Source organism: Amborella trichopoda, chromosome 7, assembly GCF_054954075.1.
Source record: "Amborella trichopoda isolate Santa Cruz 75 chromosome 7, AtrichopodaSantaCruz75HAP2 v2.0, whole genome shotgun sequence".
In the NCBI taxonomy this organism is placed as follows: domain Eukaryota; kingdom Viridiplantae; phylum Streptophyta; class Magnoliopsida; order Amborellales; family Amborellaceae; genus Amborella; species Amborella trichopoda.
Window position 1 is genome coordinate 36,089,252 of NC_142342.1, and position 15,841 is coordinate 36,105,092.

General features: G+C 36.5%; 1 protein-coding gene across 5 annotated transcripts in view; it reads right to left on the bottom strand.

The window, feature by feature from the left end:
* LOC18422764 (OVARIAN TUMOR DOMAIN-containing deubiquitinating enzyme 12) overlaps positions 1-15,557 on the bottom strand; it is a 29,737-nt gene extending 14,180 nt beyond the window's left edge. For 2 of the 5 annotated variants that reach the window (XM_006827363.4, XM_088871863.1), the window contains exons 1-3: positions 15,211-15,356; positions 8,929-9,314; positions 8,645-8,835 (exon numbers count right to left, since the gene is read on the bottom strand). In XM_006827363.4, coding sequence (XP_006827426.1) covers positions 8,645-8,835; positions 8,929-9,253 — 516 coding nt within the window. In that variant the 5' untranslated portion in view covers positions 9,254-9,314; positions 15,211-15,356. The other 3 variants (XM_020671595.2, XM_020671588.2, XM_088871862.1) reach the window with 3 other exon arrangements.
* Between the last annotated feature and the right edge of the window lie 284 nt (positions 15,558-15,841).

Consider the following 15,841-nt stretch of genomic DNA (forward strand, 5'->3'; position numbering starts at 1 on the left):
AAAGATGAAGGGTAGATAGAAAGAAGGAAATAGAAGAGATAAGAAACAACAGTAAATAGTAGGAGCTGGCAATGGAAAAAGAAAAGAAAGACAAAGGTGCGCACGCCCTACTTCATCGCCCTCTCTCTTCTTCACATGGGAAGAGATAAGAAACAAAAGTAAAGGGTAGGAGCTGGCAATGGAAAAAGACAAGAAAGACAAAGGTGCATGCGCCCTACTTCATCACCCTCTCTCTTCTTCACATGGGACCAAGTAATCTACGAAAGTTGGCACTCCACCTTAACCCTAAAAATCTTCAACTTCCTAAATGATCATATATCGATAAACTCTTCTCCACGAGTCTTTAAAGTAAAGTCATAGTTATTTCCATTCAATTGTCATATGAGTCATGACCATTAGCCATTCGAGATCCTACGTTGTTCATGAGAGCTTCCATGCGAATGGGCGATATTCCTTAGAGAAAACCTGGAGATTTACCTCTATTTGCATCTTTTGAAAGAAGGGAAAACAAAAAAAAAAAAGTAGAGAAAGAAAAGCAAAGGCATGACCAGATGCTAAAAATGGACCACTATTAAAAAGTTTGCGAAACCTGGAAGGGCAAGATGAAATCCTTATAAGGCTCCAAGAATAAGGAAAACGAGCTAAAAACAAACTTAAATTTGAAGGATAGGTGATTGTTTGACCCTTAAACGGGTGTGAATGTAGGGTGTATTATGAACTATAAACTCAACTAGGGAAGAAGATCACAAATGGTGAAGTGGGTATGCCAATCTATCCTCCCTTGTGGAGCCTTCTGTACTCTGTAAAGTACTCTGTAACCTAAGGAATGTATTGGAATGTATTGTCAATAGTCAAGGGCCTGACAAGGAACAGAACATTGAAAGACACCATTGTGATATGCCCTTTGAAAAGAATACTTATAAGTACTGAATAACTAAATCATGGGAAGTGAAGTTGCATTCCAATCGTTGGCACATTGAGTTATGAAGCTAATCTATGTGTATGCAATGAGCAATTACTTCATTGAATCGTTGGTGTCACAGGATATAATTTGAAAAGTTTCCATAGGATTGACAAGTGTGCTTAAGAACAACCACTCAAAGAACATCTACATCAACATGTCTCCAATGGTCACAAAAACGAAACCTCACCAGAAAACTAAAAAAGCATTCATGTTAGGACACCGACACTCGTTAAACCTTCAATTAAAGTGACCACTGATTGAAACTTCCACAAGATCAATCCAGTGCACTCTATGCCCATTCACGTATTTCAAATAGAACAATTATAAGGATACTTTGCAAAGTTTTTAGTATTCTGACTCTGATCATGGAATCTTTGCTAGGGAATACTTTGTCTAAAATACTTGAGTGGACTTTGAGTGCATTGGTTGTTGAACTTGTGGAAGTTTCAATCAAGTGTTTCAAATAAATTTTTTGTCATGCTCCAAACATTCTTTCACAACATAAGCCAAAATAGACCTCCCATCGACTAGCAAGTTCCACTTTGATGCAGTGACTCTTTCAGCAACCTCAGTAATAAAGCTAATGTCAATGATCAAACTTACTAATTCACACCATTAATGGACACAGGAAGTGAAGGAGGTAAGAGTAGAAGATAACAAAGAGTGATGCAAACAAAAATACTCTGATAACCCTTATGTTAGTGGGATGCCAACAGAATAAGTATATACAAGATAATGAGGATAATGTGACAAAAATACGCAAGATAACTCCTGTGGCCATTTGGATGCACTTACTGATTGCACTGATACAGATGGAAGTGAGAGGAGAAGGAATTGAGAAACATAATAAAATTAATATAGTGAAGTTGATGCCAAGGAATTACTATGATAACCCCTGCAGCAGTTGAACCAAACACACTGATTACACTTCTATTAATGGAAGTGGGAATTGAAGATGCTGCAAGAGGAGACAAATTTGGAAATTATTCCCTCTAAAGTAGAGTTTTCTCATGAAATTCGTAGCTCAATGGTCTTAGTATATGAAGACAAATATAGGCTCATGAATGATCAAGATGAGGGGAGGATATATCCACACATGCTTTGAACCAACTCTTCCCGTCAAACCATAACATCTTTTACCCCGGATCTAAGTAAGCTACCGAGGGTGTGCTAGGAGAGCACACACCATGACAAAGGCATGCATAAAAGACAGGTTGAATGGCTCCATAATAAACTTGATAGACGAAGGTAGAAACCAATCTTTGAATAATCATGGCTGTGCTCAAATACCAATAGCCAGTAAGTAGGTTGTGTTAGACTCTTTTTTTTAACTTTATTGATGAGAGCACTCGAGTAGTATCATACCTTCTCTAACATATTAAAATAAACTGGAATGGAACTGATTTAATATACACTACATTTCTTCTTGACTTTTTAATCATACACATGGTGTCAAAGTTGGGTATATCCTAGTCACACTTTGCATAACTTCGATCCCTCAATAACTGTAGAAGCAAAAGGTTTCTTACTAAGATCTTTATGTAGAATTATCAAGTTCTTCTCAATCACTATTTCATCATCATCATTATCTAAGCCTTATCCCAACTATTTAGGGTTAGCTACACGAATCTTGTTCCACCATTCTACTCTATCAAGGAACATACCCTCAATCAAACCATTAGTCACCATATAACTTTTCGCTACTTCCATCCATGTCTTTTTTAGTGCTTTCCCTTTTGCCTAGGCAATAAGATGAGTGCATATCGCCCAAGCCTAGGCGCCCAAAAAAAGCGGATATCCCTGAGAGCCCGCCCAAGGCCTACGCCTCTCCTAGGGGCGGAAATGCCCCTCGTTGAGCGTATTTTTGGGTCATTTTTTTAATACTAATGGTGCAAATTTGTGGGTTTTAAGTTCAATTGAAACCTAAAACCCATTAGAGCCTATTTTAGAGAGAGAAAAACCCAAAAAAAAAAAAAAATTCTACTGGGCCTCGTAGGTTCTAGGTGCCCGCCTAGGCACTGAGCGGCTTGGACCCCCCCCGACCCCCTCTAGGTGCCGCCTAACACTTTTTGAAACACTGACTCATACTGTGGATATGTTGTTTCTTGACTGACCAGCATTCCGTTCCACCAAGCATGGCTGGTCTTACAGTCGTCCTATAGAATTTCCCCTTCAATTTCATTGGCATTGTAGCAATCACATAAAACTCCAAATGCACATCTCCATTTCGTCTACCGAACTCTAATTCTATGCGTGACATCTTCTTCGATCTCTACATTCTCTAGGATTATCAACCCAAAGATATAAAAAATAATCTCTTTTAAGCATTTCTTACCTATCAATCTTAACTACTTCCTTGTTTCTACTCCTGTTATTACTAAACTTGCATTCCATGTATTATGTCTTAGCTCGGTTAATTTTAAAACCTTTAGATTCTACAGTATCCATCAAAAGTCCTAACTTCACGTTAACACTGCTTCTAATCTCGTCAATCAAAACTATATCATAAGCGAACAACATACACCACAATACATCATCCTGTATATGCCTAGTTAACTCGTTCATAACAAAACAAAGAAATAGACCCCTAATGCAAGCCTACTGTCACTGAAAACTTACTTGTCTTTCTAATAGCTGTTCTCACAGTAGTTAGTGCTCCCTCGTATATCTCTCATCATTTAAATATATCCACTAGAGACTCATTTCCTTCACAACATGCACCAAATTAACTATAGGTACCATATTCTATGCTTTCTCTAAATCAGTAAAGACCATGTGGAGGTCTTTTTCCTTCGACTTAAACTTCCCAAATCAATTGCCTAAGTCAGAACATAGCCTTCATTGTTGACCTCCCTGGCATAAAACCGAACTGATTTTCTGACACTTTTGTTTCATTTATTCGTTGCTCAATCACTCTCTCCCACAACTTCACAATGTGGCTCATAAGTTTGACCCTTTGATAGGTCTTACAATTCTGTATGGCTCCCTCTGTTCTTGCAAATACATACCGCAATATTTTATCTTCATTCGTCAGGCATTTTCTATGTTCTATTCATAATAGTTCTACCATGGATTTGTCTAGCACTGAGCCATTCTTATAAAGGTGCCACACCTGGCTTGTGCTCTCAGAGCATCTCCTTAGCAAGACTCTCATATTGTAGGAGAATGATGTGGTGATTTGACATCACAGCTTCTTTCAATATAATCTACCCTCGACATATTTTTATCATCAATGAACTTGTATGGGTCACCACGCATTAAGATGATTGAGTTATAAATTACATGAGAAAACTCGCCTTCAAATAGGTTGGCCTTCCATATTGTCTCCTCCCTCATCTTCTTCAATTTCCACTTCCATTGTGGACTTGCAATTGGTTCTCAATGGCCGCAGGGGTTATCACAAATATTTCCTTTGCGTAATTCTCGTTATAGCTTTTACTGAATGTTCTTGTCCTTCTCCACTTCTAATTCCATCACTGGACAAATGATAAGTCCAACATAATGGCCGCGAGGGTAATCATAAAGATTTCCTTGGCATCATCCTCATTATTTATTCTGCTTCATCTTATTCGCTCTTTCCCAAGTTCATTGGCAATGGTACAACCTCAAAGACAAATAGTGGACTACCCATATTCCCCCAGCGTGATATGATAGCCTTAACCCCAAACTTCTCATACCAATAAAGCCAAAAAAGAAAATGGAAAACTTAGAATTTTATTACCCTCATAACAAGACAACATATTTTGTAGTTCTCATCGAAAAGCGGGTAAAACTTGAAAATAGGCAAAAAAGCGTGATGGACAAATCTATTTGGGATAGGTTTTTTTATAGTCACACTAAGCTAGAAAGTTATTTCAGTGAGCTAGCATGTGTGAGTGTTTTTTTATAGTCACACTAAGCTAGAAAGTTATTTCAGTGAGCTAGCATGTGTGAGTACCAAGCAACGATCAAGTAGGAGGGCTCTCCAACAAATAATTGCAGAAGTTTTTTTCACCACGGTGATGCATGAAAAAATTATTTTTATTTTTAGTTCTTATTTAATTTCAAAGGATATATATTTTAATATTAGTTTTAAGGTTTATATTTAATGTTTTTAAGTTTTTAGCGATTCTAGGGTTTTTCTTATATTTTTATTTACTATTCACTGGTTACTGTTCATTTTACTTTTCACATGTAATGGTCATGTATTATTGTTCACATGGTATTTTAGGAATTTTAGTATTATTTAAGGACATTTCAGAGTCTTAAATATTTACTTGGGTCTAAAGTTAATTTTAAGGTTTCATAGGCTTATAAAAGGTTGGATGTCAATTTTTGAGGTGCTTATGTTATTTGGAATGAATGTTAATTTATGAAAGAATAAAGTTTTTCTTCTTGTGGCTTGATTTGCACCCATGCCTTTTCTCTATAATTGCTGAATTTTACTCATTTGAAGATTTCAGAAATAGGTGGATTCAATTTCCTAGCTTTCCTTCCTTGCATCAAGTGGTATCAAAACTCAGGTGAACCCTATCTGGTTAGGGTTTGTGATTTCAACAAACCCATACCCACATATCCACTTCATGATCCCAAAAATGATGAAATTGTGGAACTTAAAAGGCAAGTTCAACAACAGGTACAGCAGTTTGCGAGCATCATTCATGGGCATGAAAGTGACCTTTCCGCCCAAGAAGATGTTGAGTGCCACTTTTTTCATCGTCATGGTTCGTGTGAAGAGTCGAGTGAAGAGGAAAGTGATAGAAGACCTAGAAAGGAACATCACTCTAGGGTTTTTGATTTGAAGGATGACACTTCTTATTTTGATATAGGTTGTAGATTGGGATTTGCCACTAATCTTACATATATACTCATATGACCAACAAGATCACTTAAGAGATTCAATCTATAATAAGGATTAAGATGAAGATGACGATGTTTTGGAAGAGGATCTTGCTCGTTAAGAATACGGAGAGAAGGCAATAGGGGCTGATCAAAATCACGGCCTTTGAAGATCATAAGGATATTGAAGAGGTTGAACATTTAACAGATTTAGGGCATTGGAATCAGAGTAGCACAAAGGAAGCGTGGTCGACTCATAAACCACAAATTGTGGTCCTGGTTTTATAGTGTGATGAAATATATGTCGAGAAAGTCTCTAAAGGCCAAAAAATTGAGTTTCAAGCTTCCTATACAATTGTCAATGCGAGTTCAAGGATAGCCAAATTTGACAAGCTTGTATCAGTTCCTTATTATTATACATACTAGAATTCCTTTCTTGGGGATTTCTTCTTACCACAAATAGTATTTGAGCTAGAAAGAAGAAAGTTGAAGAAGTTAATTTTGATGCTAAATGCATCTTAGCACACTTCAAATCTCAAGGACAAGCGGGGAGAATGATGCAGGACAAATTATTCTTATTTTTAATTTTTATTCAATTTTAAAGGATATATATTATGATTTTAGTTTTAGGGTTATTTTTTGGGTTTTTAAGTTTTTTTAGGATTCTAGGGTTTTTCTTATATTTTTATTTATTTGTCAAGGTTACTATTCATACTTACTATTAACGGCTACTTGCATGTTATTGTTCACAGGTATTGTTCACATGTTGCTGTTGCTGTTCACATGAGCATTTTTTAAATTCTAGTATTGTTTAGGGATATTTTAGAGTCTTAAACGTCTACTTTCACAAATTAATTTTAGGGTTTCATAGGCTTATAAAAGGTTGGATATAAAATTTGGGATGCTTATGTTATTTGAAATGAATTTTATTTTATAAAAGAAGAAAGTTCTTCTCTTGACTTTATTTACAGCCATGCCTTTTCTTGATAATTACTGATTTTTGCTTGTTTGAGGTTCAGTAAAAAGAAATATTCAATTTCCCATCTTTCCTTCTAGCAGCACACGGTTAGATCTTCCACATCATTGGGATAGGAAGACCCGTGGGAACTTGGTAGCCAGTTAACAACAGTGGAACTCCTGTAACAATTCATGGGATGGCCCTCATCCTTTAAGCATTCCATATACGCCAAAGATGCTGTCAACTGCTAGTTGCATGTATGCCAATGGCAGCAATTGACTGTGAAATAGAAAATCTGCAAATTGACTATATGGAATAGAAAAAGCAACCAAGTGGAATGAGTGCCATAAAAAAACAAAAAATTCACACAGGCAGATAGACAAAAGAAGAACATGGACAAGAAAGAGAATGAATCAAACAAAAAAAAAAAAAAAAATTGAAACTTTACATAAGTAACAGAACACCCAGAGATGGTCAAGTTTCAAGCTTAAAAGCTCTAGCCCAACTAAACTTAGATGAGTTACTTCTTTATACAAGGAGCGCAACTGTTTTATCAATGGACTTTTCACTCTAGTGCAATGTTTGATAATAAGTCCTGCATGAATAATAGGATCCAGTTTATATTATAAGTTGGCACCAACAGTCATCCACTGTAAAAACTCTGTTGACTGTTGACTATTAATTATTCATGATAATGATGGTAATGCGTAATGATCAAGCAGGACAGCACCCAACAAACATAGCAGGAATTTCTTCCACGACTGTAATATTTTTTGCATCATCTTCATATTGTTGGTCCCTAAAGCTTGCGCTCCAGAAAATAAGGGAAATCTAATGGTGGAGGAAGGAACTCCCACAATGATACCTCGCATTAACAAAGTCCATAAATCAAACTCCTTCCATGAAGCATTAGAGTCGTTTATCCATCACCAAAGAACTCCCACAACTATACCTTGCACTGACAAAGCCAATAAAACAATGCCTTCCCATGAAGCTTTAGATTTGTTAAATTAACCCACCCCAAATTTGCTTCTCATGAGACACGCCCAGTGTTCTTTATAGAAATAGAAGCAATAGAATTGACTAATTTAACAAATATACAATTAACTAGTGCCTAAAATTTCACAAACATTCATGAAACTAAGTCCATAAAAGGGGGAATTTTATTTTGGGCCAACAAATAACATTTTGTGAGTGGTCCTCACTAACGCATAGCACTCTAAAACTCCTAAAAAGTATCTGAGAACCTAAAAGATCCACATAACATTTAACTATTTCTGCTTAATATTTTCCTTTTTGGCAGAATCTTCTCCTCATCAAGTTACTAACAGCACCACCAAACCAGTTCAATCATTCCCACGAAAATTATGCCTCAACAGAAAAGGACAAGGAGTAATTAGCATGGGCATTGTTTACATTCCAACTAAAGCAATCATCAAAGTCAATCTTCACATAGATAGCGGGAGGAAGAGCACTAGGATCAAAGTTAATCTTCCAGGAAATTCATTTAGCAGAAATTCATTGGTTGTAAATTGAATATTTTTAATATTGCTTCTTTCCAGTGGTACCTCTTTCTAGTCATGTAATATGTGTCAGAAATTAGTACAACTGAAACTTTGATTTAAAAAGAAAATGTATAGGATTCGTAACTTCATAGTACATTAAAGGAGGTACTTTCGGTACAACCACTATTAGGACAAACATACTTTCTTCATGGATTCAAATAAGCACCTGACAAAATAAAAAGAAAAGAAAGCTAGGCCCTGAGTTTATCTATATGAGTTTTCAAATCCAACACTGCAACAATGCCATGCATGCTATTAATGGTATCAACATAGAAAAAAACTCATTGCAAACCAAAATCATGAGCTTCATTTCAAACTATAAGAATAGCAATAACTTACAGGCACAGGGACCATTTGGTTCAATCTCTTACAAAGTTCGCCATCCAAAGCAAACTCATCCGTTAGTTCTAGGGATCTAGACGAGTCCTCCCCATCACTTGATTTATTTTCAGGACTTGAACTTGAACCGACCGGTTCTGTGTCCTCTTCCTCTTCTTGGCATCCATCTTGATCTACGTCAGCCATAACATCTGAAGAATGAGGTAACATTAATGAGACTAGAGAAATAATTTGATAATGATTCTATCAACAAATTGATCTTACCTGCTCCCATAAATTAGTACCTGAATGGATGTTTCTCGAGGGGCCTAGCCAATCCTGTGCTAGAATAGATGCCTGCAAATGCTCTTGACCTACATGTGAAGAGCCAGATGCTTCCTCAACAGCAAGTTGGGATAACTCTTCTTGAAGAGCATGGGCAATGATCTCATCGTTCTCAACAGTGCTTCTCTCTCCGCTGTTTTGGGCTTCTCTTTCATAGTCTCCCTCATAATCAGTAATGGGGCTTTGGGAAGTATTATAATAGTAGCTGGGATTCGACGATGGATCCCCATCAAGAAGATGAAGACCCCACCGAACAACATCGGGATCATACTCACACGTTATCATCAGTTTGTTTGAATGTACAACCCAAAATCACGTCTGCTCTAGGAGAAACCTCCCTTAGTGACTGGAGTAAAAAGAAAAGAAAATAAACTTTTTTTTCAGAATAAGAAAAGTAGAAACTGAATGTCCTGAATGAACTTTGTTTTCAGAATAAGAAAAGTAGAAACTTAATGTCTTGAATGAAGTCATAGAGGAACTTAATGTCACGCAATTTTTTCATCTTTAAAGGAATCAATCAAGAAATCACGATTTTCTTTTTTTAAAAAAAGAAATACCCATGTTTCTCATCGAAGACTAAAAGATTAGAATATCCCAATTTAATACGCAAAAACAATTAAAGAGTTCTGCAAGGTCATTTTCAACGAATTCCACAGCAAATACAATAGAATTTAATGCACAATTTTAATAGCACATCATAGCCATCTTAGAATCTGCAGTAGCCTTTTAAGCTAAATCTTGCTCACATTGAGGAGATAACAACCATGCAGATAAGTCTGTCAATTAGACTAACCCAAACTGAGAAGTAAGATAACTCAATTGTTGGTGTTGTCTTCTCAATGTGAGCTGAAACCACGAACACCTTTGTCATGTGGGCGTTTTCATCCTACCTCGTGGACTTCATGCTATTGGATGGGGTCAAAGGCATAATTTACATTTTCAACACTGAACAATATGAATCTTTTTTGCTAGAGAAATTGTGAGCCATTGTTGATGTAGGATTTGCGCTTGGTATTGATTGAAAATGGGTGCTGGTGGTTTTATCACTACGTCCCTGGGTCAAATCCTACCATAAAACCAGATCCACCACCCCCTCCACCAAAACCAAAATAAATCATCATCATCCTAGTCTTATCTCAACTATTTGGACTTGGCTACACGAATCTTGCTCTACTATTCTGCTCTATCAAGGGTCAGACCCTCAATCAGACTATAAGTCACCGTATATTTTTTCACTAGTTCCATCTGTATCATTTACGACCTCCCTTTGCCCTTTTAGAGCTTTCCACTTGAACCAAATCACCCCCTCCTAACCGGTGTTGTTCTAAGTCTATGCAACACATGACTAGACCACTTACATCTATTTTCTCTCATTTTATCCCCTAGTGTAGCTTACCCCAAAGTTTCCTTGAATGTATTCATTCCGAATTCTATACTTCTCTTGCCACTCATACATCTCAGCATCCTCATCTTAGCTACACTCATTCTATAGATATATTGTTTCTTAACCACCCAAAACTTCCTCTTCAGTTTCATTGGTATGTAATGATTACATCAAACTCTAGAAGTACATCTCCACTTCGTTCACCCCATTCTAATTCTAGCAACATCTTTATATATCTCTCCTTTCTTATGGATTATGGACCCAAGATATAAAAAATAATTCTTTTTAGGTATTTCTTAGCCATCAATTTTAACAGATTCCTCGTTTCTATTTCTATTATTACTAAATTTACGTTTTATATATTTTGTCTTAATCTAACTAACTTTATAACTTTAGATTCTAAAGCATCCTTCAAAGTTCTATGCGTTTACAATGTCTCTAGTCTCATCAGTCAAACTATGTCATCCGCAAACAACATGCACCGCGGGACCTCATCCTGTAGTTGTCTAGTTAACTCGTTCATATCCACAGCAAAGAGATATGGGCTCAACACTGACCTCTGATGTAGGCCTACAGTCATTAAAAACTCACTTGCCTCTCCAATAGTTGTCTTGACATTAGTTAGCACTCCCTCGTACATATCTTTCACCATGTTAATATGCCCTCTTGAGACTCTTTTCTTTTCCAACAACCACTATATTATCTCTCTAAGTATCGTATGTTGTGCTTTCTCTAAATCAATAACAACGATGTGGAGGTCTTTTCTCTTATCCCTGAACTTCTCAAACAATGGTAGACCTTCTTGGCATAGACCCGAATTGATTTTCTGATACACTTGTTTCATGTCTTAATGTTATTCAATCTCTCCCCCACAGTTTCATAGTGTGGCTCATAATTTTGATCGCTCTATAATCCGTACCACTTTACATGTCCCCTTAAATAGGTAACACTGTACTTTTCCTCCATTCATCTGACATTTTCTTTGTTCTCAAAATCTTGTTGAACAACTTGGTCAACTAGAATATGCTAATTACTCCCATATACTTCCAAACTACTATTAGTATACCATCTGGCCCCAAGCCTTTCTATCTTCATCTTTATCTAAGGTTCTTTAACTTCAGATATCTTAATCTTATGAAATTATCTATGACCTCCAACCTCATTTATGTCAATGGTTCCTCCTAATGCTGAACTCCCGGAGTGGTCGTCATTTAACAAATTCTGAAAATAAATTCTCCACCTTTTATTGACCTCGACATCCTTCACCAACAGCCTCTGATGCTCACTCTTAATATATTTGCCATGATTTAACTCCCTACACTTCCTCTATCTCATTTTTTACTTGTTTGAAGACATCTTTTTCACCTTCTCTTCCCCAATTTATTGTATGGATCACTATATACCTTAAGCTTGGCCTTACTATTTTCTTAATGTTTCTCTTGGCATGTCTATATTCTTCTAAATTCTGATCATTTTTATTCTCTTGCCAAGCTTTGTAACATTATCGTTTTTCACTAATAGCCTTTTGAACCCCATCATTCCACCACCAAATTTCCTTATTTGAAAGTTTTCCCTCTAGATTTTCCTAAGACTTCTTTTGCCACTTTCTTAATCTAATCAGCCATCTCATTCCACGTAACATTAAATTCATCCCTAGAATTCTATTTTCTTTCTTTCATCAATTTATTCCTAAATAAATCTATTTTCTCCCTTTTTATGTTCCACCACCTAGTTCTTGGTCACCTATTAATGTCACTCCTCTTCCATCTCTTAATGTAAACATCCATAACCATGAGCATAAGTTGCGTGGTCAAACTCTCTCCTAGGATAACCTTACAATCTTTACATGATGATCATTTTGTCTTCTTAGCTAGAAAAAAAAGTCAATCTGGCTTTTGTATGATCCACTTTTTTATTTGTAAGTTATTAAATGTTCATCTTGCTTTTTAAAATAGGTGTTTGCTGTTGTTAGATTGTAAGCAACAGCAAAATCAAGAACAACATCACCCATCTCATTTCTTTTCCCAAATCCATATTGCCATGACCATTCAAGTCCCCTTGTAATAATGTCCTCGCTCCATTTGGTATTTATTCTTTGCACTAGTCCATCCAAGTCCTCCCAGAATTGTCTTTCAATTCAATCCTCTAATGCTACATATGGTGAATAAGTACTAATTACATGAATTATCTCTTCTCCTAATACAAGTTTGATTAATAAGAACCTAGCGCCTACTCTATTAACATCTGCTATTTTATCCTTCAAATCTTTGTTTACCATTATACCTACACCATTTATATCATTATCCATTTATATATACCAAATTTTATATTCATCAATTTCCTTAGCTTTTGTCCCTTTCCACTTAGTTTCCAATAAACAAGCCATATTAACTCTCCTTCGTCTCATTTTATCCATGGCATACCCTTATTAGATAGAGTTCATATATTTCATGTGATTAGACGAATCTTATTCTCTTGGACTAGCTTCTTTACCCGCACTCATCCAAAATGGCACGGGAACCCTTGCCTACTTATCACCACAACCGAGTATCGTCGTAACGCGTTGCTTCTAAGGAATGCCCTAGCTAAACCCTTGCTCATTTCTCACAGCACCAGGGTGCAAGTATAGTGCATTGCTTGCAGGGAACGCCCTAGTATGAGCATATAACGTTGGATCAAGATTCATGATAAGGATGTGACAAATTTTTTCCACTGGCTACCAAAGAGGAGTTGTGGGCAAGTAGGGCTAGGAGTGTATAATCTTAAAAGATGGAGTGAGGAACTGGAAACTGTAAAGGGACACCCACAATCGAGCAACCTCTTTTCAGGACACCCCAATCTGGATCAAACAAACATATCTTCAAGTTTTTTCCTTAATAAGAAAAAAGGGTTCAATTTACTTGATTTCTAGAGAGAGAAGAGAGAGACACACACACATATCAAACTGGAGCAAACCTCTCTTCATGTTGTTTTTCCTTAATGAGGAAAAGGATTCAGTTTCCTTAATTTCTATACAGAGGGAGAGGAGAGATAGAGAGCATATGTGCATTTTTTGAAGTAGAATATATGAAACTAAAAAAGTGGCATTATGCAAGTTTTGAAGAACTTGGGTGGCGTACTTGAAAAATCCAAACTATGGGATCGTGTGGACTTTTGTGCTCCTATGTAGGGATATGTGAGGATTTTACGGATATCCGTCTAGTCTTTCTAGATCCTGCTCTAAATACTTCTGGATTTAGCTCCATTTTGAAAAAAAACGACGTCCTTGAGTGCTATAATCGAAGTTGCCCTTGTATTGGTAAGGATTGTGTGGATTTCTGTGTTCCAAGGAGTGGAGATCGCAGTTCTTAATTTTCGGGATCTCCTTTTGATCATTTTGGATTTTGCTCAAAATACTTCAGGATCATCCTCCATCTTGAAGACAATGGTGTCCTTGAGTGCCATAATCGGAGATCCTATTGTAACAAAAATGGGATTCAAATCATTCAGAGTCCAGCTCCATTTTGAAAAAATTGAGGTCCTTAAGTGCCAAAACTAGAGTTCTCATTGTGTTGGAATCATGAGAGAAGGGGGGGCGGGGGTGAGAGAGAGATCTATAGGTTCAACAGTCATGATTCATGACAGCCCTCTATAATTTGAAATTGCCATGATAAAATCATTTGAGCAGTTATCCATTTTGATTTAGAGGCAGCATGGATTCAATCACTAATACATGGGAAAAGGTGGTTGTTTGTCACACTAGGAATAGAGATCTAGAAAGGATCCGAAAATCCTTATTGTGGTACAGTAGACTCAAATCAAAAGAAGTTCAAAGTGTTGATCAAAATGAAAGATAAAAGTGTTCAACTACCTAGTTGTACAGTTAAACATACCTAGTTCCTTAATCTCACCCAAAGAAACCAAAATGTTTACACAATACAATTCTGATTCAAAAGAAGATAGCATGGATCACAGACTTCAGGAAACCAACTCGGTAAAGAGACGATCAGTATTGTAGCTCTCTAATCAGAATAAAAAAATCCAGGACAAGCTTGCACCACCTGGCAGACGGTACTGGGATCACTAATTTTGCGAAGGCCTCAGGAAGTGCATGACATACTTCTCAATCACATAAAAAAAACATGCCATCAAGAAATCATAAATATATTTCTGAAACATTCATACAATCAATACACTAAGCATCATAATGAAGAGAGAGAGAGAGAGAGAGAGAGAGAAAAGAACACAATAATACACAAATGTGTGAGAAATGCACAAGGTTGAATATCAACTAATCAGACTTTGGTTCTATTACATGTTTGATGATACTACCCATCAATTCATCTTTTCATCTCTGACTAAGAATTACTCGTCTGTTTTTTTTATCAAAAATAAAAATTTTTAAAAAAAAGTAAAGAAAACCGAATACAACCACAAATACCAGAACCCATTAAATCAATGTTAACAGAAAATAGAAGATCATGGCAATCACAGAACATACCTCTCCTATCGAAAAGTTTTACCAAATGACAACTAGTAGAGAAACGCTAAAGGAAAAGCAATAAAGCCCATGAAAACCTTAATTCAAACAAAAAACGCATCCATTTTCAGTTCTCACACACACCTGAAAATCCAATACAATTAAAATTCCACATAAAAATTTCAATAAACCAACAACAATACATTGAATCCAAACCAACCCAACAACATAATAACATCAAACACGTAACATACAAATATGATCACTACACACTTCGCCCCACAATTCTAAAGACAAATAACGAAAAAAAGCAATCCATATTTTCCATTTCTCTACCATAAAAATAAAAATAAAAAATCATTCCAAATAACTTAAATCAATCAAAAGAAGGAGATTAACTCATCGTTTGAGAATCAGATGATTGCACTAATGGGTTGCTTCATAATGAAGGAAAATATAGAGAAATAAATCACCAAAAATTTTGAAAAAAATTCAGAGGCGAAAAAAGCAGAGAAAAGATAACGAAACAAGAGATCAAAAGCAACACGGCACCAAAAGAAAGCATCAAATTTATACAGCACTTCCAGAGGCGTTAACTTCCTTGCAGTTTTGGAGGCATCAACAGTTGGCAGAGCCTTGGTCCTTTATCTGGAGAGCTTGCAACCGTTCGATCTGACAGGAAGATGCGAGGGTTATAAGCCGGAGTTCCATGAACGGAAGTCCCTCTTTTTGGGTATCAAAACTTTGAACCTCTGTTTTAGCCCGTTAGATGGGCAAAGAAAGCGGCGCCAATCAACGGTAGAGATTCCGATTTTTAGCGGTACGGGTTGATCTTACGGTTGATATTCATATATGGATATCGGCTCGGCTTAATCTACTTAATAAGCGGCTTATTCGGCTTAACCGGCGCTTGATTTCTTTAGACTTGCGAGAGGGGAAAGAAATGACTGCAAAGTCCTTCTCCATTTCCATTATGGCATAATCATCCCAAATTTAAGCCTAAATTTAGGATTCCACGAAAAATATTAAA